At 47.2% G+C, this 27,619-nt stretch overlaps 1 protein-coding gene across 2 annotated transcripts; it reads left to right on the top strand.

Annotated features, from left to right (window-relative positions):
- The first annotated feature begins 184 nt into the window (after window positions 1-184).
- rap1gds1 (RAP1, GTP-GDP dissociation stimulator 1) lies at window positions 185-27,619 on the top strand. Of its 2 annotated transcripts, XM_082526391.1 has the most exons (15): window positions 185-638; window positions 5,562-5,669; window positions 8,184-8,306; window positions 9,753-9,878; window positions 13,507-13,653; window positions 16,952-17,080; window positions 17,733-17,858; window positions 19,080-19,223; window positions 19,773-19,904; window positions 21,199-21,333; window positions 23,769-23,894; window positions 24,115-24,254; window positions 25,122-25,248; window positions 25,470-25,598; window positions 25,988-27,619. In XM_082526391.1, the coding sequence occupies exons 1-15, from the start codon at window positions 635-637 to the stop codon at window positions 26,113-26,115; spliced, it is 1,824 nt and encodes a 607-aa protein (XP_082382517.1). In that variant the 5' UTR covers window positions 185-634; the 3' UTR covers window positions 26,116-27,619. The 2 variants fall into 2 exon arrangements, with proteins under 2 accessions (XP_082382517.1, XP_082382518.1); XM_082526392.1 differs by lacking the exon at window positions 13,507-13,653.

Here is a 27,619-nt window from a genome sequence, read left to right as displayed (position 1 = left end):
TTTAGAGCCTGTACTTTTTAAAATTAAATTAAATTGTTCTTAAGTTAAAAACATGAGGTCTGTACTTTTGCCACTGCTGCGGCTCCGCCTTTGACCTTTGAGTACTGTTTTCCGCTGTTGCGGTCATGAAATCTTTTGCATTAGGCTGCAGAAACAGTTGTAGTCCGTGTAGGACCGTCCTAAAAGACAGCGAGAGAGAAAATAAGGACTCTTTTAGTAACGGAAGGAAAGTACGTGCGCTCTTTTCTGCCACATTTTCCGTTTTCGGGCAGCGATGAGCACCATCGACAGGTCTCAAAGCGCTGCCAAATGTTTTAAGCTGAAAGACCGGAAGCCGCAGCGTGAAGCCCGCCCGGCTACCTTGACAGTGGCATGTCAAAGCCAGTCGCTGATACGAGACCCAGCCTACACGTCGTAACTGTGAAAGTGGATGTGAGAGGAAGTCAGATCTATTAGCCTGACCTACCAGCCCTGTGGCTGTGGTTGCTATTTAAAGTGGCTAACGAGCTAGCTAACCTACACCCGCTAACTTCACGATTCTGAGGCAGTTTAAAAGACGAACGGCGGCGCTAGTACTACTCTGTTTACGGAGCTGAACACGCCAATTTCTCTTCCACAGACACGTCCTGCCACGATGGGTGAGTAGACTGCTAGCTAGCCGACTCCCTCTGTGCCGGGTTTGCTAACCAGCTCGGCTCTCGCCATTCAGTCGGGGCATCCTCAGATGCTTGTTATGAAAGCGGCCGCAACATGCGACGTGTGTCTGACGGCGGGCGTTGTGTGTCGGCGTTGCAGCCACTGCGTGTGCTGCTCTGCTTCCACCGTGTCCCGTTTAACGCTGTTTTTAATGAAAAGCTGAGTGTAGCTGGATCGTGTGCTCGGCTGGGTGGGTGGGGTAGCGTTACCCACTGTCCGCGCCTCCCTTTGTAACAACGCTTTAGCCGGACGAGTATTACGTTTGATCACCGCTTCCCCGCAGCGTAGCTGGGACTGGAAAGCGGTCGAAGCAGCGCTCGGTTGGATGAATGTGCATCCTCTGAAATGGCAGTGCGCTGCTGCTGATGGAGCTCATGGCACTCTTCCATGTCCACAGCTGTTATGCAATGCATCCAGCAGCCCACTTTGTGCTGCTGGATGCATTGCACTGCTCTATGTGACGTTGTTGTTTCTGCATCTTGTTTGTGCACAGACTGAGCACAGAGCTCATGTACCACTGCATCTTTGTAGGTGTGTGTGTGAGCTGGCCTTAAAGCATGCTGTACATTCACTGTGTGTTACTGCTTACCTGTCAGGCTTCAAATGCAGCACTGCTGTGAAGAAGAGGCGTCAGTGATTGACAGCTCAAGCAAGCAAAATACTCCACCAACTGTATATTTGGCATCATGTCCATAATGTCTGTTCATGCCATTTGTGTGGGTTGTGCAGTGCATTAGCAGCTGACAGCCAGATCACTGCATCAGCACCTGTGATACTTTTTAAGGAACTGTTTGTGTGCACAACACTTAAAGCTGCCCATAGTCACTACTACACTAACTAATGACGAACATCCTATAATCTGTTTTAGATATGAATCCAAACAACAAGTGGTTTGTTGCTGCGTGGGACTCAGTTTGCGTGATCAGCAGATTGATGACTTGTAGTGCTCGTGATAGTCGGGGCTGGGTCAGGTGACCCTGAGTCCTCTGTTAGCTAGCTGTAGGCTGTGGGGGCTTTTCCACGCTGTGCTGAGTTTCCTCTTTTCTCACCTTTTTTCTTTACTCTGGTTCATTAAATGCTGACAGGTGTAATAATCAGTTATTACTCATCTCTGGTTCTCTTCCACAGCGTGTCTTTTGTCCTGTTCCTGTTCTTTCACCCGTAACTGGGCACAACAATAAGCCACTCCTGCTGGAGGTTTCTTCCTGTTAAAAGGGAGTTTTTCCTTCCCACTGTCGCCAACTACTTGCTCATAGTTGAACTGAATAAAATAAAGAGAAGAAGAATGAGCGAAATCAGATCATTAAACATTTTGGACAGGAGGCTGATGAGGTCAGTACGTGACCAGATCCTCAGGGATGTTTCATGTTGACAGTTTTCCTTCCTGTATCAACGCCTCCATCCCACTCTAAGCTCTTACTCTGCCTTTGTCCTCCTGACATATTGCTCTCTCTGCCCACCAGTACTGCATTATAGACCTGATACTGATGTTAATATTTAGTCGTTCAAGCTATCTGAATAGCATATGTCAGAATGGGACACTTTGAAAATGATATTAGCTCAGGCAGAGGCAGACGAGGGAGCAAAAAGAAGAGTTATTAGAATTAAACCCTAGATGACAAACACTGGCAGTTGAATTAGTTTTGTATTTCTGCTTTTATTGGCGCTCTCGACAGGTGAGGAGCAAAAATGGAATAATATGGTAGAAATCTGACTTACAAACTGTAAGTAGATGGTGGACGTCTACAGGTAGACGTCCACTGGAAACATGTGTTGGGGAGTCTGGTCAGCCATTCAACGATGGTTCTAACTGAGCTCCAACATGACCAACACCTAACCACACAGCCTCGTGCTGTTCACCCACTTTCATTATACCTCATATGTAAAATGAACACGGAGACAACATGTACACTTAAATCAGTCTGGAAAAGACATGAGCAACATTACAGTTACTCTGTTTACTCTTGGTTTCATTCACTCATGAATGGGGCCCCGTATACGACAATTTTATTTCTTATATGATTGTTATTCATTTTAACTGTCATGAACAGGAAGAGTGATAATAACAATAACTGTACTGCATTAAAACAGGTGGGATATGCAGTCAGTAAGTGATGACGTATGAGTAAACTACACTACGTTTAAAAAGGCTGTTGTGTTTTAACATGTTTTAATACTTTGCATTAGAGCAGGGCGATATGACCAAAAACATTTATCACGATATACATTAGAAAATTTGCGATAACGATATAACTGACGATATAATTGACACGAGACAAAATACTTTACAACTCCACAACTTTATTAGTGCAAAAAACAAACAAACATCAATGTATTTGCACTTAAACAAGCAGCTGTTTTTATGTGTATTAAAGTTATATAAAAATGTAACAGTGCAAATTCCTCGCTGACAGTTTAACCAAAAGGCATTTCCAGTGGAAACTGGCCGACATATCCTCAGCACAACCATGTATAATATCCACAACACTTAATGTTACCGTATTGTGTGTGTATAACCTCTTTTTATGTTGAAGCACAGCACGTATCACTCCGCGAGGCTCCGCCTACAATAGCCGTAACGCTCCAACAATCCATCAAGCGGTGCAGCTTCGTAGCTTAGCAAAGTCATACTGAAACATGTGACAGAGTTTCGAGCGCCGTGCACATAAAATCGTTTCGAGGTCAGTAAACACAACCAGAATTCATACATAAGGCACACAGGATTATAAGGGGCTCTGTCGACTTTCAGAAAAATCAAAGGATTGGTTTGAAGTGTGCCGTATTTTACAAACAACACGGTAATAACGACGGCCCGCTAGCATGCTCTACCAAAAATAGTGCTTTGTTGTGTATCTGACGGACGAAAGCTAAACCAGTTCCACTCCAGTGAAGCTGCAGCATTTTTACAAACTGGTTCAGGTTCATGTTTCATTCAACGATCCGCTTTCACTCTTCTTCTCCATCACCGCCATGTGCGTATGAAAACAAAGGCACTGCGCATGCGCGTTTCCCCCATATTCTATCACGGTATTTCATTTTCTTATCGTTGCCCAACATTATACCGGTATTACCGTGAACAGTATGATATGGCCCCGCCCTACTTTGTATCTTGTTCTGTTTAATCTGAACAAGCCCCTGAAAACAGTCGGCCTGTCTCGGTTTTTATTCCCACTGTTCAAAGGAGCTTGCAAAGAAAAGCGTCTGGACTTCTTTAAGTTACTTGAAGACGTTTCACCTCTCATCCGAGAAGCTTCTTCAGTTCTAAGGTCAAATGGTGGAGAGTCCCAGATATAAACCTAGTGGGAGTGACCCCCCACAGAGGGACAAAAGGACCCCCTGATGATCCTCTAATCGCCTGAGCCAAGGTGGGAAACTGGGCGTGGGTCCCAATCAGCCAGAGTTTCGGGTGAGTTCATTGTGAAACCTGGCCGCACCTTATCATGCGAATTCCTGAGGTCAGATGGCCCAGGATGTGAGTGGGCGTTAAGGCGTCTGGGAAGGGATCTCAAAACTGGATTATAGATGGCAGAGAGTTGGTGTCGTAAACCCCGCCTCTGTTCAAAGATGGTCGCTCACAGTGGACATAGATGGCTTCTTTCACTCCTCTTTCAAACCATCTGTCCTCTCTGTCCAAAATGTGAACATTGGCATCCTCGAAAGAGTGACCTTCCCAGGTTTCACAATGAACTCACCCGAAACTCTGGCTGATTGGGACCCACACCCAGTTTCACACCGTGGCTCAGGCGATTAGAGGATCATCAGGGGGTCCTTTTGTCCCTCTGTGGGGGGTCACTCCCACTAGGTTTATATCTGGGACTCTCCACCATTTGACCTTAGAACTGAAGAAGCTTCTCGGATGAGAGGTGAAATGTCTTCAAGCAATTTAAAGAAGTCCAGACGCTTTTCTTTGCAAGCTCCTTTGACTACGATGACCTGGATGACTGAGAACCTTCACAGACACTCCCACTGTTCATTTTAAAGCTTTTATCGAGTGGGAAAAAAAGTTGGCGTTCATCCTCCAGCTTCACTGTGTTTATGCTAACATAGCTGTGTTAGCACATCATTATACAGCAGCTAGCCCAACTTCAGTAACCTTACAAACATCACTGCTGTTTAGTTTCCTGTCTTTATGTTGGACGTGACAGCAGAGCTGTACGTTTGAATGTTTCAGAAATCCCTCAGTCTGAACATGTTATATTATTTAATCTGGAGACTTCCCAGTACCACCAGTAGTACGCGTACCACAGTTCAGTGACTGATATAACATCTATGAGTGTTGCTTTAACGTGTCAGGCCAAATGGCAGATGTGAGGCTGCTTCTTCAGAGTAGACGTGACTTTGTTTTAGTTCTTTATCAGCACGTTTTGAACTCTCGCCACTTTGTGGTTGCATCATGTGACATAATCATCAGCACACCACACAGATGATGTTGATGTTATTGGAAATATAGTTGAGCTGTGTGGTTACAACTCCCAGTCTCTTCTCCCACTGAGCATTACACTTGCATAATTTAACAGTGGTATTAGATTAGTACTCGATGATGGCAGCACTGGAAAGTATTAGTAATCTGTTGTATTTATGGGTTGTTTGTACCACACTTAAGCCAACTGGTGTACTGTCCAGAGCACCGGTGAGGTGCAGTTACTGTAGATCCAGAGACAGAGAAGCTGCAGACACAATATGAAACCAGTGTAAAATTAAAAAAGCAATATCATGTGTGTGGTGTGGAGACGTGCAGTCTGCAGGTACAGTACTTTATTAGCTTCGAAGGCTGAATGTTAAACTTCATTCAAAGCTTTTTCCCACAGTTCCACAGTCTACGTCTGCCTGTCAGACCTTTGGTGATGAAATGTTTCTGCTTCCAGACAACCTGAGTGACGCCCTAGAGAAGCTGAAGATCGCGTCAACAGACAGCGCGACTGACAGTGTGGAGAGCTGTTTGGACTGCCTGCTGAAAGCCCTCGCCAACAACAGTGAGTACAGGCGTGTAACCTCCGCGTGCATCTGTCAGCACGCCTCCCTTGGACCACGTTTCTGAACTACAACTCAGAAACGTGAATAAATATCAGTCTTCATGTTTGGACTTGAGCTCATAAATCCGTGTGTTTACAAATGAACTGTACTTAACCCGTCCTCGGTTTTTAGTCTTCTGCATGTCCTCGCAGAATGATCACTTTTCAGATGTGCTCTGAATAAATGAATTGATTGGTTGAGTTACAGTACACACAGTTTCATAGATGGACCACTATAACAACAAGCACTGATCAGCGTGACTTATTGCACAGTGCCATGTTTGGTGGGGGTGATGGGTTGATTTATAGGAGTTGGACCTCTTAGTTCCACTGAAAATAACTCATTTCAGCACACTGAGACATTTTGGACAACTTCAAGGTCCCAGCTTTGTGGGAACAGTTGGGGGCCGGCCTCTTCCTGTTCCCACACGACTGCTCACCGCTGCACAAAGCAGGGTCCGTAAAACACATGGAGGAGTGCATTTGGTGTGGAGCAACAGTCCTGAGCTCCACCCAGTAGAACCTTTGGGATGAACTGGAGTGAAGAGTGTGAGACAAATACAGCCCTAACCCGGTGCCGTCCTGATGGACCTGTTATAGCTGCGTATTAAACCTGTGGATTAAGAAAGGCTCATACGTGAAGGCAGACAAGCAAATACTTTGTTATACTTACCTGTATGTGTGCCTTTGAAATTTGTTCAGGGATTCGATCATTAGGACAGAATCATAATGTGAGCCTTTCATTAAAGTACTGCTGTAGATGCTTGGAGCAGCTGTGCACGCCGAGCAAGTGAGACCAAGTGATGCTCGCACTCGGGTTATGCTGACATGGAAGCACAGTGCGATTATGTCATTGCTCCGATTATGTTCTTAGAAAATGCAAATCCAACGTGTGCGTGTTTCTGACAGGAGTATGTTTCAGGGGTGAATAAAGTGCGTTTAGGAGACGATGCTTACAGCTGCTCACAGAAGTGCTTCTGTCTTATTAATGAGCCACAACAAATGTTCAAAGAGAAAAGCAGCAGGTCTTTCAGAATGAACGCTCATTGATTTACGTTTCCCAGTTTAGCTTTAAGTTCTAAAGTTATTGTGTTATCTACATGTGGCCTAATAATGATCCTTGTTGCTGTTTTAGAGGAGCTGCTTCATAGCTGCAGATTTCTGTCAGGATCTGCAGATTATACAGAACAAATAAAATGTTCACGTTGTCTTCCCAGCAGTTTCACTGGATGGAAGTGTTCGCGATGTCTTCTCCGGCGCTGATAATTGCTGTCTGTCTTGTGTCAGTGACGTAAAAAATGGATTTAATGTGACAGGACCATCACACAGCAGTCGCTTTCTGAAACATCAGCTGTGTATCGGATTCAGCACCACATACGAAAGTGACCCAGATCGGATTTGAAGATATGGGATTTGTGCCGTTCACACTGTCACCATGATGGATAGATGGTCGCAGAGGGTCAGAAAAGTCGGATTTGATGCGCTTTCGCCTGCAGTGTGAACGCAGCCTTAGACTCGGTCTGCTCTCAGAGGGGTTCATTGTTAATCGCGTCAGTCGTGATGACGGCACTAAAAATATAAAGATGCCCATTTGAGATGAACGGTGCTGTGAGGAAAAGATGACTAACAGTGATGAGAGACGGACCATCACAACACTTCTAGATGCAGGTCTGTGCTGCAGACAGATGCAGACAGAGTGGAGGTGTCAGTGAGTCCAGTTTCCTGCACCATCAAATGCTCTGAGAAACAACCTGTGACAGCAGAGGTCTGCAAAATAAATAAGACGTATCCAGTTCCTTTCTTTCCCAGTGGACCTGCCCTCTTCTGTACTGGGCTCACTGGTCTGCCAGTGCAGAGAATCTGTCCAAAGCTTTATTTCAAAAACTTTCATCAGGCTTTGTCATTATTCTGAAATGCAGCCCAGAACAACCGTGGAGTTGGTGGAGCTGTAAAGACTCAAACATGTTCTCTAAAAGAATTTAGCAAACGAAACGTGTCCCTGATCTTTGTTTCTGCTCAGCTGCTGCAAACATCACCGTACGACACAACACAGGAACATTTCCTAGTCATCGTTTTTGCACTTCCTGCACAATAACTCACAACAATCCCTCTTTTGATGCTGCACAGCAGTTTTGTGTTAAGATGGTAAATAATTGTTCACTGGACACAAAGATTTCTTCCCTCACACATTAGTTCCACATGCACGAGTCAATGCAGGATGTTTGAAGCAAAATGACCATCCTGACAGTATCTGGTTGTATAATTCAGCAGTGTTCCAATAAACACTTAATGTTTGCCTCTGTAAGAAACAACAGTAAAGCTGCGCCTGATTTAATGTCAGTGCAGGCAGAGGAGAAGTGCCGCAGTAGATATGGAGCTACGTTAACCACTGTTACTTCCACATGAATGCTTTACATGAATAAAGGTTTTCAGATGCGTTCACATGATTCGACTAAATTGTGTTTCCTTCCTCAGGCACTGAAGCCAGCATGAAGATCCATGAGATGGGCGTCCTGCCCCTGTTCCCCACCCTGTTACACCCACAGTCCTCCTGCACACCCAAAGTCGCCAACATTATAGCCGAGGTGGCAAAAAATGGTGAGGTTTGCTTTCTAGGTTTATTCCCCCACTAACACGATTCTTTCCTACATCTCAAAAGAGGGAGCGAGCTGCTTCCTTCCTTCCTTCCTTCCTTCCTTCCTTCATCTACCTGTGTAGTATCCTGGTGGTTTTAGGGCTGCGCTGCACACAGACCCGATGTCACGCCTGGACCCTGCTCCTCTGTTGTCGGGGTTCTTAACGCCGTATATCTGGTTGGTTAGCAGCTGCTCGACTGTGCGGGACCTGACGTCACGCAGGAACACGTAGGAGGAGGAGCCCAGTTGTTCTGAAGCAGCTGTGGTGGCGTCTTGGGGACCTCGCGTCGTATGCGGCACAGATGTTTCTTTACCAGGGTGGGAACTCCAGGCCTCGAGTGTCCTGCAGGTTTTACACATGTCAGCTGAGTTAAATGCTGAATGAGGCCCTGAACATGAGCTCTTCACCTGATTCAGGCGTGTTCAGCAGGGTGATCTCAAAGCTGCAGGACTCCGGCTCCTGAGGCCTGTCCCAGCCACTCTGCTGGCTCCCAGTTTGGATCTTCTGCTCTGCTACTGTGTGTAGGATGGTCTCTGGGGCACCTTTGTGCAGGGATGATGAAGATCATCCTGGACTGTGGATCTGACACTCACAGCCCCTAGTCTTGGCATCAGTGGCTTCTTCCTCCTGCTGTGGGCAGCCTGTCGTTCCTCCTGGGTGTCTGCATTCCTACCTGGCTTCTCTGCGGATCAGTTCTGACACTCGCGTGAGCGTTGTCGGCGCACAGGGGTCACAGGGGTCACAGGGGTCACAGGGGTCATGTTTATGTGGATTTCAGAGCCAAACTGTCCGTGCAGGTTATTGTGTGAGCACAGGATCCATGCATGGCTTCTGTTTCCTGAGTGTGGTGTAAAGACAGACAATGATCAGAACAGGAGAAGGTCAGGATGATGGCTGGCTTTCCTGCAGCTGATCATCACTCAGTTTGCCAAGCCTGGCAGTGACCTGCTGGCATTTATGCCACTGCTTCTGGAAACGTCTGCTGGGCTACAGACAGTCCAGCAGTTTCACCTGATCATATCAAGCTGCTGCTGCAGCATTTTATCCACTCGACAGCCCAAATGATCCACACTGACTGATGAGGCCTCCTTCCCACAGACAGGATACGACGACTGTCAGTTGTTCATTCAGCAGTCAGTAATCTACTTCCTGTTTCATTTCTTTCTTCTTTTCATTTCATTTCCTGGTCTCTAACGTAACATTAGTAAGTGCTGGTACGAAGCCATCCCTGACCACTGCCTAACAGAAAGTCTGATTGTGTCTGATGAAAGGACGATGTTTCCAGTCTCTTGGTTGGGCTCAGCTGGTTTAAGCATGTGAAGATGAAATAACGGCCTTTGTATGTAGCTGATGCTCTGAGCTTGGTAATCTGACACAGCTGGATGCTGACCTGTTTTCTGCTTCCAGAGTTCATGCGGAGTCCCTGTGTGGAAGCCGGCCTCATCCCTCCTTTAGTCCAGCTGCTCAACTCCACCGATCAGGAGGTGCTGCTGCAGACTGGCCGAGCTCTGGGCAACATCTGTTACGACAGCCGTAAGTAGGAGTCTCACACACTCAGTCTTCACAGCACGTGGTGCAGAAGGATTTGGAGTTTAGGTACGTCATTTATTTATGGATAATGTGATGTTCACATGTTCTGACGACACACTGATTGACTGTCCCGCCTCCTGAACCTTGAGTGTTGCAGCTGTACCGTGTCTAGTTAGAAACATTAGAGGGGAAGTGTGTGAGTGCTGTACTTGTGTAATAAGACAGCTTATTCATCTTAATGATAGTGTTGAAACTGGTACATGTAGCCTGTGTCTGAGGGTCGGGCTCCTGATTGAGCTCTAGAAGCTTCAGGCCTCGATGACGCTCTGCTGCAGACACTGCAGCTGCAGTGCTGACGGCTGCAGTGCAGATGCAGTTGGTACATGTAAACAGTGACATGTAAGTCACAGCTGTCAGGTCCGTGCATATTCTGTTGTGTTGCTAACAAGCTGGGTGTGTGGAGGAGTGAATACCCCAACCTTCGTACCCAACAGGACGCGTGTCCAGCACAAACCACAGAGGAAATGACCATTAAAGAAATCTCATCGTCCTTCCTGCAGCAGGGAGGATCTGTGCTGCGTCCTGCACTCCTGTGCACTCATGCTAGTTGTGCTTTGCTGTGTGCGCACGTGTGTGTGTGAGCCGACTTTAAAGGCCTCGCAGGTGCTGTGAGAGGCGCTGTGGGGCGGAGCCTCCATGTTGTGACAAACTGCTGCTTTCTTCTTAAGGTGCCTCGTAGTGTCGTTGCTGTGTGCAGCTGTGTGCAGCTGTGTGCAGCTGTGTGGCAGTTTAAAGCACAGACTGCTGTACACTGTCTGTATGGCTGTACGCAGCCTCAACGATCCTCGAGGGCCGCGTACTCAAAGACCGCTAAGGCCGGAAGTGCGAGGGACGGTCTAGCCTCCGTTGCGCTGCCCAGGTTGCCTAGCAACCATGATACTAACAGCTGGAAACGTGTCATACAGCTGTGTTTGACAGAGATGAAGGAGACAATCTTTTGTTCATTTGTTTGTTTCTACCTGAGCTTTGATCATTCTCTGATTAAGCTCAGCTATTGGACGGCGTATATTTAAAGGCTTTAAAACCAAGTTAGTACAAACGTCACTAATGTCACATGACTTTGTGTGGCCAACAGTAATGTTTAATGTTCTTCGTTATTAAACATTTGCACATAAATAAGTGACATAATATTCAGTACTTAAAGTTTACTCTTCGGCCGCCCATCATCCGCCGTTTTTTTTTCGGCAAATTTATCCACACCCACCGCCGCGCTATGCATTCTGGGATATGTTGGGCCACGAAGTCTACACTGCCACAGCCTTAAAATTCAGGGAAATGAAGGACGCATTTCGAGCAGCCTTTGAATTGGGACAGCCTTCGTCGCGCCGCTGTGACGTAATCGGCCTTAAAATGCGGCCTTTGAGGCTGCAGACCCTGGATTGGGATACAGCCGTTGTGTCAACAAGGTGGGTGACAGCATGAATCACCATGGAGGCAGAGTAGTCAGGGTGAAGTTTAGATGGGATTCCTGAACGTGGGAATCACCAGTAAATCTCTGGGAGTAAGCATTCCTGCCAGGACGGCACGTCGTTGGGAGCGTGTGCAGAGAGCTGTGACGCTCTGTTACTTCAGCGCTGCTTCATGCACACTTTACTTTGTGCTATATTATGTTGTCCAAAAATCCAGATTTTATGTGTCATACTGCAGTACGGTTGCTATAGCAACGCCACACGTGGTCACATTTCCGAGCACGCATAACGAGACACGGCCCGCCATCAGTGCCAGCCTCTGATGACCGTCTCACACCAGATTATATGCACTTGCTAAATGTAGGCTTACGGTGGCAGTTTAAGTCCTTAAAGGAGAAAGGCTTCAGGTGATGGAGGTGGTGGAGGTGGTGGAGGACTGTGGGTCGCACAGTGTTTTAATGTCGGGTCTGTAGTGTCAACGCAGTGGAGTACAGACGAACCTGAGGCGCCGGACTGACCCAAAGTTACTTCAATGCTCTGAGACTGCTGATGCTAAATATGCCACACGGGGTGTGTGTGTGTGTGTGTGTGTGTGTGTGTGTGTGTGTGTGTGTGTGTGTGTGTGTGTGTTTAATGTCACATGGTGTCAGAGCTCAATCAGCATGAAACCGTTTGTCAGTGTAATAAAAACAGATGTTTGTTCGGTCAGTGATGTATGAAGATAACTGTCTGATTGGATGGTCGTTGCTGTCCTACGATGATGGGTCAGCATCGTCATCCCTCGCTCGCTGCGTTCTTCAGCCATGTTGTTTTAAACTTCAGTGGACAGGAGGTGAAAGTTGTGCCTCAGGATGGTCAGAAGAACCAACACCTCCGACTGCAGATGGAAGAAGATCGTTGGTGATGTTACCTGACTCCTTCAAGTTGGAGCTTTCGGTCACCTCATTGATCAGATTGAGGTGGTTTGTTGATCTATGTCCCATCTTTGTGTCGTTCCTCACAATGGAGAAAGGCGACTCTCAGCAAAGCCTCTGTGCAGCTGTGACACCATATCCAGCCCACAACTGTCGGTGTGTTCAGGTTAAATGTCTCCCTCCCTGCCGTCTGCACATCAAGAAAGGACCTGGGTCACAAAAACGCCTCGTCCATGGAAGCCTGTGCGCTCTTTATAAAGGCCAACAGTACGTGTTTTATGCCCAAACCCAGTTTAAACTGGTGTCACACAGGACTAAATGTGGACCCTAGCACCTACAAAGGCTCTACCTCAGCAACATCCAACAATACAACACAGAAACCAGTTCTGCAACATGTGGAAACCACAGTTTGACTATTCGAGGCAAAAACACAGCAGGAGACCAGTCCAGGTAACTGGGGTGGCTTAGAGCCCAGCAGAGGCCTTGGATGTGTCACCTACACTCGCAATCTTGAGTTGTTTGTTTTTTCCAGTGAAATCACAGGATACGACTTTAAGAGAACACACATTTGGTTACACGTCTCTTTCTCTGAAATATAAATCCACTAATGTGTGGATCCTGACCTGGACCAGGCTTTGCCATCAACAAACATAATCCCAGCTGGATATTTGGCCTCTTGATTCCTGGTAGGGAACGCTTTATGACAGTCGGTGGATGCTGGTTTTATCTACGTGTGGAGGCGAGTGTCCGAGTGTCTACAGCGTCACACAGTGATGGGCTTCAGTCCAGTCAGTGGTGTTGAAGACCAGCAGCAGTGCAGACAGGTCTCTGGTGAGCGGCACATGGTTCCTGTATCGCACTGAAAGCTCGGGGATCGATGTCCTGTCTGAGGACGCTTTGGCTCGCTGGAGCTTTGATTACATCTGCAAAGCTGCTGATTCGCTGCGTCTTATTGCTGCCACACAAAGCGAGCTGGGTTACTTACATGAACGGTGGCTGATAAGCAGAACAAACAACATCTATGAAGCCTCGCTGAACCATGACAACGACCCGTCTGCTTCGGACTGGACCTGAAGCGTCGCCATAGTCCTTTCCTTTGTCGTTCACCTTTGACCTTTGACAGCCGTGGTTTAAATGGCTCTATGAATGCTCTGATCACTTAACCTTGCTTTTCCATGTTCCAGGTTGTTTTTGACCATCTGTCTTTGCTGTGTGGCTGATTTGTGTCCCGGCCTCTTTGTTTTGCAGATGAGGGCAGGAGTGCAGTTGACCTGGCAGGAGGGGCTCAGATAGTAGCTGAACACATAAAGTCCCTCTCCCAAAATACTGAGCCGGCAAATGAGAAGCTCTTGACTGTCTTTTGTGGCATGCTGATGAACTATAGCAATGATAATGGTAATGACCATCTCCCCCAAAGAAGCACTCTAACTCATCCTAACTAATGAGCGGATGTTCTGTTTCAGTGCAGACACAGTAGAATCCGACAGATTCTTTTCTTGCCTGGTTTCTACTCTCCTGTGCTCTCTCCTGTTCTTTGTTTCAGCTTCACATCTAATGTGCCATTATTGCTGCGAGGCTAGCGCTCCTCCATGCCTCATGTTGCTCTGCCTGACTCCAGGGGGCGTGTCTGTCACTGTCATTCGGCTGTAATCCTTTGTTGGTGACGTTTGTGTATCGGCTGGTCAGCAGCAGCTGCTTTGTTTGGTTACAGGTAGCTTCTATATGCACACAGACGCTGTAAACATGGACGTAGCTTTCTGAAAGGTGATACTTTTCTCAGGCACGTCCGGTCACACTGACTCAAACATGTCTGTTTGCAGCCGTGCATCACGAAATCTGATTGTAAAACATTCTCCACACAAACTCGATGCTCAGTTTGATGCACAGCGCTGCCACACCTGCAGCAGTTTGTCAACAACACTGATAGCACAGCAGCGGTGATGACACGAGCACAGTTTAACACACTGGATTATTGTTAACATGAACAGCTACACTTCATGACGGCTGGCTTTCAGCTGCACCAAAACTTTGGTCACAAAGGTCAGGATGCTGACAGGCTCTTCCTCGGCCTCTAAAGTCTTACAGACACGAACAATCATTCACACGTAAACACGCACACGTGGAAATGTTGGCACATGAATGCGATCAAGGTGTTCATGTCTTTTTGATAGATGTCAAATGCAGCTACACTTTAAAACGGGACGATTTCTAACATGAACATTTCACTTTGAAAGACCAGTGTTGTTGTTTTTATTGTCGCTCATTAATAAAATGAGCGCCCCCTCTGGGTGGTGTAGGCGGCGCCCCGCTGGGTGGCGTGGTCACTCGAGTTTGTGAATGTGATTACATGACAGTGAGGTGACGTAGGTCTTTATAAATCAAACCAGAAGCGAGGTCAAAGGTCACGTTTTCTAAAAATCCTGTGACTGTGAATAAGGTTAACATCATGGGTGCTTCTACTGAAAATGTTTGACCTCAAGGTCAGAGGTCATGGTTTCTAAAGATCACATTTATTTGTAGGTGACCCTAGATGGAGGCTGACAGGTGGCACTGGTGGGGTTGACTTCACGTGTAGCTGCTGTTGAAGCAATGACACAGGGTTTGATCATAGCCTAGTGTAATGTGCAGAGATGGGTTTGAACAGGATCGGTGGCGTCTAGCTCACCTTCAGCGTGACAGTTTTGGCAGCTGGAATGTGGACCGGTGGTTTTGGTAGCGCTCGTTTTAATGGTTGGTTTCTGACAGCGATGAACCAGTGAGACTGACCAATAGTAACTGCATTAGAGGGGAAACAGCCTCGAATGGCTGCAAGCTGTCCCCATCAAAGGGAACCATGATGGCACACTGGTTTCCAGCGTCCACACAGCTTAAGATACTCACTGACTCACTGGGTGGTTCAGGCCTGTGGGATATATCAGCTCATTGGTTTGGGGCATTTCAGGGATGTCGTTGGGTGGCTGTGTTAAGTCTTCATCCACTGCTCTGTCACTGCAACTGTGCCTCATCTAGTTTCATTACTCTTCTTCCTCCTGCCATCGTGTCCATAAACTCACTGCTGTTTCCACTGTGCTGCAACCTCTGCAGCTCTGACAGCAGCTCACACTCATGCTTACTGCACTGTGTGTGTGTGTGTGTGTGCGTGTGTGTGCGCGTGTGCGTGCGTGCGTGTGTGTGCGTGTGTGTGAGTTTTAAGACATGTATGTGACCTACACTCATAATTTCAGAGTATCAGTTTAGTGGGGGAGGGGGAGTTGAACTGTATGGGTCATAGGTCACATTTAAAGGGGAAAGTTTTTAAAAAATATTTTTGTGGTATTTTAATAATAATAATAATAATAATAATAATAATAATAATAATAATAATATTATTATTATTATTATTATTATTATTAATAATAATAATAATAATAATAATAATAATAATAATAATAATATTATTATTATTATTATTATTATTATTATTATTATTAATAATAATAATAATAATAATAATAATAATAATAATAATGTATATTTTATTAATTAATGTGCTCAGTCCTCTGCACTTAATCCGTTCATTCAGTGAAACAGTGGGCAGCTCTTGCTCAGGGGTACATCAGGGTAGCCCTTCAGTGGATTTGAACCTATAGCCATGGAGTAGCAGAGCTGGGAGGTCCAGTGCTTCCAGTCTGTGCCTTTCACAGACGTGACTGGTTTGCTGGTGGGTCAGTGATGGTCTGGCTGATCCATGGAGCAACACACCGACCTTTGAAGGCATGTGACTAAACACATGGGCGGCCATTCACATTACTGAGGAGCATTTTGAAGAAGAAGGCTGTACTCTGGAAGGTCGGCAGCGTCATGAAGACGACAGTCTGCCACAAGATCCTCACCGAATCCCTGATTGGTCAACAAGACAACGGGCGTGAGCTTCAAAGCTGAGCAGAAACACGTCTACAGACAAAAGGACGTCCTGGAGCTGATGGACAAGTCAAAGTCTGGACTTGAGTCCTACTGAAGAGGTTTGGTTTGAGTGTCTGGACCAAACTGTTTGGACTCAGAATAAACACATGTAGTTTTCTCTTTGCTGTCTCATTGACTCAGGCTTTGGCCTCTTCTTGTTGAAGTATAAATTCAGTGACTTCACCACCTTCTTGTGAGTTCCTCCAACCACAGCCTGGTCTGATTACTGTTTCACTTAAATCAGTCTGACCAGTGAAGCGACTGAAGAGCCGATGAAGAAGTCTGAGAGCATTATTACCAACAGTCCAGCGTAGCAGTGGTGATGAGATGATGTGGTTCAGGACTGTGAGGGAACCATGAAGTCTGCTAACAAAGTCTGAAGGAGAATGTGTGGCCAACAGTTTGTGAAGCCCAATGATGTCCATCTCTGCATGGACAGACAGCAAGAAAACCAAATGACCAAGTCTGAACTCCAAGTCAGACACGTGGACGTGACCTTAGACAGGCCACGCCTGCTCACAAATCCTCGGTGTAGCTGCATTAAAAGTACGTTGGAAGAAGAAGTTTGTCCTTCCCACTGTGGCCACAGTGCTGCTCAGAGGGGGTCATGTGATTGTTGGTGTTTCTTTGTTATTAATGGCTCCACCTTACAATAGGTGCGGCGACCGTTGTTGTGATTTGGCGCTGTGTAAAAATAACATTGAGCTGAGTTATGTAACACTGACAACTCTGTGCCTCTCTGCTTTTACAGATTCCCTACAAGCCCAGCTGATCAGTATGGGTGTAATTCCCACTCTGGTGAGGCTGCTTGGCATCCACTCCCACAACACAGCCCTGACAGAAATGTGTCTAATTGCCTTTGGGAACTTGGCCGAGCTCGGTGAGTTCATGTACACGTGCATTTAGTCTGTGACAGGACTTTAAAAACAACAGTAACATGTGTGGCACCAGTCTGAGCCTTTTCTAAACTTCACATGCTGAGTCCATGAATAAGTAGCAGCAGCAGTGCTACAGACCATCATTTCCTCCTGTCACATGTGACGGCTGTTCCCACTTACGTTTTTGTGGTAAAGAGACTTTTACTTCATCAGTGTTTTTTCTCTTTAACAGCTTAAATAAGCTGCACAGTACGATTTTAAGCAAATAGACTAAATATGGAAATTAAAATGTGGTTTGTGTTTAATACAACACAAACTGACATTTCAGCCCCCACACACACACACACACACACACACACACACACACACACACACACACACACACACACACACACACACACACACACACACAGTAGCAGTCTCCGCCTCCCCATGATATTGATGCATAGCTTCCAGATAGTCCCATGTGTACTAGTCCTTCCAGGCCTGGAGGATCGTGCACCATGTCCCACGTGGTGCGGTGGCTCGTCTGGCTTCATGTTCCAGTACAGAGTTTAACCTGTTAGACACGCTCTCATGAAACACAGTTAGCTCAGTTAGCTGCAGTGAGCACACTCGGTGCACTAGTGAGCTTTCTCCTGTTGTGTTTTCCAGAGTCCAGCAAAGAGCAGTTTGCATCCACCAACATTGCTGAGGAGCTGGTGCACCTCTTCCAGAAACAGATGGAGCACGAGAAGAAGGAAATGATTTTTGAAGTTCTGGCTCCGCTCGCAGAAAATGGTAACGGGTTATTTTCTTTAACAGCGTTGTTATTCTTCAGTCAGGAGGAGGCCGTGGAGGCTGCAGGGCTTCACATGGACATCATGCTCACCACCTCCTGTATAGTAAACGATGCTGTGACTCATCAGGCTAACTGCACAGTCATGGCAGCTCCTGTGGGTCTCAGCTGCCTGCTTTCACACACCAGTGTGTGAGCAGCACAGAGCTGACTGTTATCACCATTGCAGGCACACGAGTCCTCCCACACTGTCAGTCTCCAGGACAACGTCCTACTTAACTCCAGAGACGCTCTGCCTCTTTTATTTGTCATGCAGCTTTTCATTGGACAGACAGCTCTGTTCTGTAATAACCTGAACGTCAGCGTCCTGGTGGCGCACGCTTTGAGCCACGCTTTCAGTGTAGCATCGGCTTACTGGGAAAATGCTGGTTACTGCATGCAGGCTGTGCTGGGACAACACGAGCCTTTAGCTTGAAGGGTGGCTCAGTGCTCTGTGAGACAGAGGGATGGTTGCTTACGACGTACTGGCGAGTTCGTCTCGTCTGCACGGACCCGAGCCTGTTTCTGCCTCTGTGGCCTGCCTACAGCAAACAGCCTTTCTGTTTAGTTGTCTCTGGTTGCCACGGCAGCCGGCTCACTGGTTGCAGCATCACCTGTGTGGTGATTGGTGATTCTCATTACTTTTGATCTCATTTGGGGATAACTGTTTGTTGTTAGGGTGCATTGTGCCACGTTTGTCTTGTTTGTGTTACAGGTGAAACGAGTCTTTCAGAGGAACCTGGTGCAGCTCTGTCTCCTGTTCCTGGAGCTTTAAAATCATGCATGATTTAATTATCTGCATTGATCCGGCTGTGACTGTCATTAGCCTCAGTACCAACGATCTGATTAAACCAACACTGTGTCCTGAGTTCATGACCACAGACCTACCACTTCTCATTGCTTTAGCCAGTTTGGCTCCTTCTGGGGTACAAACCGCGCTGGGTGGGCTGAGGGACCGTAGCAGTTTAGACTGATACAACAGGCCTGTCTTAAAACGTGTTTGAATCTCAGTGACCTCCAGAGCTCAGCTTTTCAAACTTCTAGGAGGCTGAACAGTAGCGCTGGTGGCCACCAGTACTTTTCATGTAGGCTCCTGAAGAGCTCGGGCCAGTCAGGGACAGGCTGCAGCAGATAGTTTCAGGCTTTGGTGCTCTCTGAAGGTCTTCTCTGCCTCCCTGTGCTAGATGTCATAAAGCTGCAGCTGGTGGAGGCAGGCCTGGTGGAGTGTCTGCTGGAAGTCGTGGCTCAGACGGTGGATGGAGAGCGAGAGGAGGACATCGCCCAACTGAAGACCGCCTCTGACCTGATGGTTCTCCTGCTGCTCGGGGGTATGGCTCTCCTTAATACAGTTATTCCACAGCAGCCTTCAGAAGCTACGATAGCATCCACGTCTGTATGTGATAATGTCTCATATTGTGGTCTCATTGTGTTTACGGTCCCTAAAGCTTAAAACAAGGACACGTGTCGGAGCAGCTGGAGCTGCATGTGCTCCTCTAGTAAAGTTCTTATAAAAACACAATGCTTTGCAAAATATGCAACCAGATTGTTCTTGGTAAAAGTAGAAACAGCAAACTGGAGGCAGAAACTCTCTGAGGCCAGCACGCCAGAGAAGAAGCAAGCAGCGAGTGCTGCAGACGGCTCACGTGGGTGAGAGGAAGAGCAAACGCTGGGAGGAAACCACTGATCCCAGTTCAAATGCTGGAAATGGAACTAGCTCCTGATCACGTGATTCATTTAGTTTAGTCCTGACATCTCTGCTGCTCCATGCGTGGTCCTGGCTCTCTGCAGTCTTGCCACACATTAGCAACCCAACAGTAACAGTGCTGACAGCTGCTCTGTTCCTGCCTCCTTTCTTCTTGTTTCCTGTCTTTGTGCAGACGAGTCCATGCAGAAGCTGTTTGAGGGAGGAAAGGGCAGCGTCTTCCAGAGGGTCCTGTCCTGGGTACCATCTCACAACCATCAGCTGCAGCTGGCCGGGGCGCTGGCCATCGCTAACTTTGCTCGCAATGGTAAGCTGTGAGTCGCTCTATGTTTGAGGAAGTCAAAATGTGAACTATGGAGTGACATGATGCCACACTGTGGAACGTTGTGCCCTCCAGCACCAGCATTAGACGTTTCATCACTGAGGGGATGGGAATCTGGAAATGTCAGCCCTGTATCTTAGTCCCAGTGACTCTGGAACTCACACCAGTTTAATGACACTCACTGGTATCCCAGTTGAACGATGGAGTGAAGAAAGAAACGCGCTGACCTCCATGTTTTTCTCCCTCACTGAAAATAAACGTCAGTAATGAGGAATAAAGCAGCACAGAGTGTTATTAGCATTACCGAGGAGGCATCGTTGGCCAGACTCACCTGGTAGCTGATAATAAAACACTGAATCCTTAATGACCTGGTGATAGTCGGAGCAGCCTTCATGCACAGAGTGCAGCACACAGATCCAGCACCTGTGATGGCTGCAACATTTCAGTCACATGTAACAGAAGCTGAAGCTTCATCGCTCCCACGTGTTCATCGACTAGGAGAGAGCGGCCGTTCTTTCTGGAGATGAACTCCTGGCGTTACTCTTACAGGAAGTGATGTCATAGCCACGTCCTGAAACTCACAGACAGCAGCACCTAAATATCGGTTAGCACACTGCTACACCAGTATCCCCAGTACAGACACACAAAGCAAACTTTAGAAACACCAGTTTCACCACCATTATTCCCAAAAGTAACACAAATCAGAACAACAGTAAACCAAGGCCATGGTTCTCATACGAAGACCTGCCAGAGGCCCCGCCCACTCTGTGTGTTTATTAACCCATCAATAGACATCACTGAGAGGAAGTCGAGCGTTCTGCCACTTTGTGAGGATGCTCACAGTCAGCACCCTGAACTAGATTTAACCTCTGTTACACGCTTTAGTTGCATCGACCCTCCATTATCACCAGTTAGAATCCAGACTAATGATTTATCCTCAGTACTCCAATAAGCACCAAATGCTCACCACTGTTTCACCTCGTTCACAGTATTCGATTCATATCCTTCAACACAGAGTTGGAGAAAAGCAGTTTCTTCAGTAGCAACAACTAAAATCTATGATCCAGTCTCCCAGTTGCTGGGAGGGTTACACCTGTGGGGATCCATTACACCAGTATCACAGGCTCCTGTCTGGGGCTGTTTTCATTTAGGCCACATTCATTGGGTTAGAGTCTGGGGGTCGTCTGCAGCTTTAAACAGTGCAGATAAGGATCATTTGTACCCACATAACCACACAATGTGTTTATGCACCCAACTATACTGTTCCTGCTGTTTGCAGATGGCAACTGCATCCACATGGTGGACACTGGCATCGTGCAGAAGCTTCTGGAGCTGCTGGATCGGCACGTTGAGGAAGGAAACGTCACTGTTCAGCACGCAGCCCTGAGCGCCCTGAGGAACCTGGCTATACCTGGTGGGTCAATATATCAGGTTACACCTCCTGATTGATGACAACCAGATGTGGACACTGCAGCTACATAGTTGCTGTAATGATAAGCTTTGTGAAGTCTTCATGCATGAAAATGGGATTACAAGTCCGTGCACACTACACATGCACACTACACGTGCACACTACACATGCACACTACACGTGCACACTACACATGCACACTACACATGCACACTACACATGCACACATGCACACTATATCACCAAACGTATTGTCTGCCTGCACACGATCTTGGGTGATGTCTCATCCACAGAGTTTAATATGATGTTGGCCCTCCCTGTAACAGCTTCAACTCTTCTGGGAAGGGTTACGATTTCCAAGTGTTTATTCAAACTCTTAAACAGTCACACAGAGCGCAGGCAGACATGTACCGTCTGGGGACTGTGTGGCTAAGCTGCTGTCCTTCCCAGTTACCTCCACTAACAGTTGGCTGGAATATTCAGACGTTTCACAGTTTGACAGTTGTCCACTGAGCTCCAGAGATCGACCCATTCCTTAGAAAATGTTGACCCGCGTGCAGTCCTGAGAAAAACTACGTACACCCTCACTGTGGCAGCCAAGTGCTGCCAATCTATTTGACTTCACTTATAATCAGCAAGTAGGTTTGAAAAGCAGTTGGAAATTTCGAACCTAGGATTTCACAGGATACCTGGAGTTGATCTTTCCTCCACCTCCTCTCATCACAGCGGCAGACATGTCGTAAGGCGCGTAGAGTCGTTTAGCCAGCGTTGGGAAAAGGTTGTAGGGCGCTTCATTTTAGGTGCAACAGCGTCAAGGATAGAAGAGCATGTGGATAACAAGGTGTTTGCAAAGTCTTCAACCATATGAGAGGCAGAACAACCAAAAGTAGTGGATGCAGAATTCAGGAAAGACAGAGAGAAATCTGCCGCAGTTTCAGCATCAACTATTCGTAAAGTCCAGTTCAGTATCTAAGTCACCATGACTGGGGCGTGGTCGGAGACCCCAACGTTGTTTATATCCTTTATGCGAATGTCCAAGCCTCAGGAAAAGACCCAGTCAAGGGTGTAGCACTAGCCTGGGTAGGTTCATCTACCCACTGAACGAGGTTAAGAGTCAGTTAATGCAAGAAAGTCTTTAGCTTCAGTCTTTAGTCCTGAGGGGAGGCAGTCAGGACTGAGGATTTGCACAAGTCATTCCCCACAAGCACCTCTTTCCATGTTTTATTGCTAAGTTCATACCCTGATGGATGCATTGGAGAGCAGTTAGTATCTTCCCCAAGGATATTTGACCAAGTGGCCGGCATAGTGTACAGGAACATCTGTGCCGAGTATAACCTGGAAGTCCCGAGGTCAAAATGGGAGATGCCCCCAAGACAGAGCTAAGATCCTGTGGGACTTCCAGATACAGACGGACAAATGGTGGTGGCTAACCAACCGGACATAGTGGTGGTAGACAAACAGAAGAAGACGGCCGTAGTGATCGATGTAGCGCTTCCGAATGACAGCAATATCAGGAAGAAGCAACACGAGAAGCTGTAGGGGTACCAAGGGCTCAGAGAAGAGCTGGAGAGGATGTGGAGGGTGACGGTGGTCCCAGTCGGAGGACTCGCCCACATGCTCGTCAAGAAGTCATTCATGAACAAGTTCATTTTATTTTCAACAAAACAATCAACAGATCGTGAGGGTGTAACATATAATCTACTAGTAAACAAACTGTAAAACAAACAGCGTGATACATGTTATTAGATTATTCTGTTATTATATGTTACCTTACCTTATATGCTACCTCATGCTAACATCTCAATAAATAAGTTACTGTAAAAAGAGAGTTTTATTCTTTGGATAAAATCTCTCATTAGCTCTGAGATAAAGACGCTGAGCTCTCGCTGTGGAGGATTGAACACTGCCTGCATCTTCACACTGACCACGGAGCTGCACACAGCAACATAAGGACTGACTGATGTCACCGCTCCGTCTGCAGCTCTTTACATCCTCAGCTCTGCTGCTCAGGCCAGGAACTAGTCTGATCCTGTGGCTCTGCTCTTTGTGTGTGTTACTGCACACTGTGGGCTCTCTGCTGCGTTCAGCTGTGGATTTATGGCACACTTCTCCCTGTGATCTGCTCCGTCATGATCCACCTGTGACTCATCCAGCCTGCAATAATCACTCAGCTCTTACCAAATACTGCCTGGCAGCCACGGGTTTAATAACAGCATATTGCTGATGTTCTCTTTGCTGGTAGTTAAAGAGCTGATGTTTCCTCGTGAGTCAGCTGATGGATCTTTATGCTGAAATGGGAGTTCTTCCCGAGCTGTTGTTCAGGGTTGGGAAGGCCAGCTGCTTCACAGTGAAGGAGGAGCGGTGTGCCTGATGCTGTCAGCGCGATATAACTTTGTTTTTTGTTGTGAACAGTGTTTGTTCTGTTATTTCCTCTGCAGTGGTGAACAAATCCAAGATGCTGTCAGCTGGAGTGGCAGATGTGGTGTTGAAGTTCTTGCAGTCGGAGATGCCTCCAGTGCAGTTCAAACTGCTGGGAACGCTACGCATGCTCATCGACACCCAAGGTAAACGCTGGATTCTGTCTTTAATGTTCAGTTTTATTCATGTTGGAACCGTTGGTATCCAAAGGCATCATTATGGTGATTGCTGGAGTGCTGCTTGTGCCGGGCAATGAGGAGAGGTTCTTAACAGCCTTCATTTTGAGTCATTAAGACAAATATGAAAGCAGCTACTCACGTGTGCAGCATCAATGACGGCAGCCTTGCCCACTGTGTGTTGGCTCAGCTGAAGCAGCAGACCACCTGGGAACCAATGGGAAGCTGGTGGAAAGGCTGGTGGAGTGGTGCGAAGCCAAGGACCACGCAGGCGTGATGGGCGAGTCCAACAGGCTTCTGTCTGCCCTCATTCGACACAGCAAGTCCAAGGTCAGACCACACGCCATCACTCACCCTCCAACACTGCAGCTGTGCTTGTTAACTGCTCAAGTCTGCAGCCGGTCCACATTCAGGTTTCCAGAGTGGGAGGTAATCCAGGATCGCAGCCTGGCAGACGTTTGGAAGTCAAAGGCATCGATAACGACTGAGCTCTGAGAGCTAACTCCACCCACACGTGCTGATTATGTTGTGTAGTGAAGATCAGTTAGCTGGCACTGATCAGAGTTTCCCAGAAAGTTCATCCTGCATGTTTGAGCAGCTTCTTTTTAGCGTTATTGGAGCTGGAACGTCACTGTTCAGAGACCAGGCTGGTAAACACTCAGCGCTCACCTTTGACCTTTACAGAGGAGAATATTCAGGATCATTTCACTAACACTGCTTTTTATTTGGACGCTGTCACCTCCACCCATATTTGTGAATTCGTTTTCTTAGCTAATATAGGCCAATCTCCACCCTTGCTTTCATACAACTGATCTTCTCATGGCCTCTGACAGTCGTCTCTGTGCTGCTAGACCTCAGTGCAGCGTCCGATGCTGTCCACCATAATGTCCTATCAGAGCGATTAGCATTGAAGGTACTGACAGTCGAATATGCTACATACATTGAACTGAACAGTCAATGTTCAGGCCCAACGGTGATTTCTGATTATTACACCTGATTTCTGGACTCCTGTGGCTGGATTTGTTCTGCATGTGTGGATGAGAGGCCTTTTATGGAAGATGTGACTGTTTGATTTATTTTAAATGATAGAACCTGTCACATGTAACTATTATTACATGTAGTTCTCTTTAAAACAGCTCACAGTGCGCTGAACCTCTGCGTGTTTTTAATTCTGTGGTTTTGTTTTTCTCTCTTTAGGAGGTAGTGAGGACTGTCATCCAGGGAGGAGGAGTCAAACACTTAGTTACCATGGCAACCAGTGAGCACATGATCATGCAGAATGAAGCCCTGGTGGCTCTGGGTCTCATAGCAGCCCTGGATTTAGGTAAGCTCCAGGCAGGATCCATGATCCCTGTCGTCACCATCTGTGACACAGAACATGTTTTAGGTGTGAGCAGCTGTGGTTACACGCTACTGTTGAATCTCAGATAATGGACTTTGAAGGCGTTTCAGGAGCCGTGTTGCACACGAGCGTGTTTAGAAATGTGGCGCTGAAGCTTGTAACGTTTGTGCAGCACTGCAGCTGGATGAAAGTTTGCATTTCAGTTGCAGCTGAGAAGGACTTGGTGGGAGCCGGCCTGGTGTCTGTGCTTCACAAGCTGCTGTCAGATGAGAGGAGCGCACCGGAGATCAAGTACAACTCCATGATCCTCATCTGTGCAGTCATGGGCTCAGGTGAGACTGTAACCACTCACATGTTTGAGCTCTATGTGACGGCTGATTGGCTGCAGAGATCAAATGTGTTGTGCTGATGAAACTCTGGATGTCTTCGTGTAACGCAGCTTTAAAAATGTGAAATAACAGCAGGACAAGAAGGTAGCAGACGGACAAATAAAAGCTGAAACGGTTCAACCGGTCGGTGTTTCGGCGCCCTGGCGTCAGAGCGCTGAGGTCACTGCGTCTGCCTGAGTCTCACTGTCAGTGTGCAAGCGATGGACTGCCTCAGCAGCAGGAGTGTTGGAGGGTCTCTGCACAAACTGCTGTGTTTAAACACGTGATTAAACACTGTGCATGCTGGGACCTGTGCCTTTGATAACACGCCTGCCTCCTGTGTTTCTCTTCAGAGCCGCTTCATAAAGAGGTCCAGAGCTTGGCGTTTATCAACATCGTCTCCAAGCTGAGGGCTCACGAAAACAAGACGGTATCACACCAGGCGTCGCTCACAGAGCAGCGGCTAACGGCCCAGAGCTAAATGACTGAGTCTGACCCCGCCCACACCTGCCCACCCCAATGCCTGCCTGATACCCACCTCTCCAGTGACACCTCACCACTGCGCTCCCCCGTGCCCCATCGTCATGTGCCAAGGTACCATGTCATGTGAACTGCGAGCCAGATGTCCACTCATGTCTCTGCCACCTCCACTAGGGTTAGACTGATGTGTAATACTTTGTGCTTACCTACAAGCTCAGCTTTTATTTTGAAGACCTCACCATAATTCCAAACTAGTCAAAGTGAAAACCTGTTTTTAGACGCGCGACGGATACAGTCCTCTGGAAGCCATATTTGTAGTTTTATTCAGACGGTTAGCAGGAGGCTTCACACACCAGCTGATGTGTGAGCCACTAACGAACGCATTAGTCTAACCCTACCCCCTCTACACGTGCATGCGTCTCCGTAGCTCCACCAGAGCGCCACAGACTGCCTGATGCAATAGATCGAAGACAACACTCCTTTATGACCATAGCTGTGACGCCATCTGCCGGTAAGCCGTCCAAGAAAGTGTGCACAGAACATCCTTCCTGTTGTGAATCTTCTTTGGTTTTTCGAAGCAGACAGCCATGACGCGCCCAGCTGTGTCCCATGTAGATAGAGTACACGCTGACTAGGAGCTGTGCATGTTTTAGTCCCGTTCAAGGTGTGCCGCGTTTACCTGTCCGCTGCTTGCATGCTCCAGAGCATAGCCAGCCCTCTTCCTGCTGACACCTCGAGTCCTGGACTCGATTTTATTCCGTTTTTAAATTGTGCTGTTCAAACAGTTCAAACAAACAAAATACGAGCAGAGGAGCAAATTGGACGTGTGCCCTTCCTAACAAATGATGGCCTCGGCAGGAGCTCCTGGACTCTATCCAAGACATCATACTGTGAATAATGGTCTTTAATTGCAGACTCTGGAAGTTTCACAGGAATTTGTAGAGCGTACAGTAACAGCAGGAGAGGTCAAATCCCACAGGGTCAGTAGGAGCTGCATGTCGGATATATGACATCCTTCCTGTTAGTACGTGGTAGCTCTGCCTGAACACAAAAAGCATCAGTGAGCTGTTATTGTTTCAGACTGTCAGGAAACCTCAGATCAGGCCCCACAAACGCAGCCCCGAGTGTCCGTGGGGTCACTGCCGTGTACGCTCTGTGGCCGCACAGCTGGAACCGGGATTAACAGTTAATAGGACAGACACAAAGCAGCCCCCGCACGGCGCCCTCTGGAGGACAGACTTGGTTTACATGCAGCAGGTTGTCGTCCGTGCTCCTCACCCTGTCCCTGTCCGGGCCCACACCTGGTCCTTTTCTTTTTTAAAGGTATGAATGGTTATTTATCAGAGTCGTGCTCTTCTATGACACATGCCAGTAGAGATCCTTAGTCACTGCATCAACTACTATAAGCATATATGTTTGTTGTACATGTCATGAGTTGTATATTTTGGAGGATTGTAACTCAGATAATTGTAATGCAGATAATTAAAGACGATAGCTGGTGACGA

Source organism: Aulonocara stuartgranti (genome assembly GCF_965226115.1).
Source record: "Aulonocara stuartgranti genome assembly, chromosome: 3".
Taxonomy (NCBI): Eukaryota; Metazoa; Chordata; class Actinopteri; order Cichliformes; family Cichlidae; genus Aulonocara; species Aulonocara stuartgranti.
This window is presented reverse-complemented; position numbering and strand designations above follow the sequence as displayed.

Bases quoted from the DNA above. Each gene is read 5' to 3' on its own strand.
- rap1gds1 (XM_082526391.1), top strand. The intron at 9,879-13,506 runs GTAAGTAGGAGT...TTTGTTTTGCAG, and splicing joins CAACATCTGTTACGACAGCC to ATGAGGGCAGGAGTGCAGTT. The intron at 19,224-19,772 runs GTATGGCTCTCC...GTCTTTGTGCAG, and splicing joins GGTTCTCCTGCTGCTCGGGG to ACGAGTCCATGCAGAAGCTG.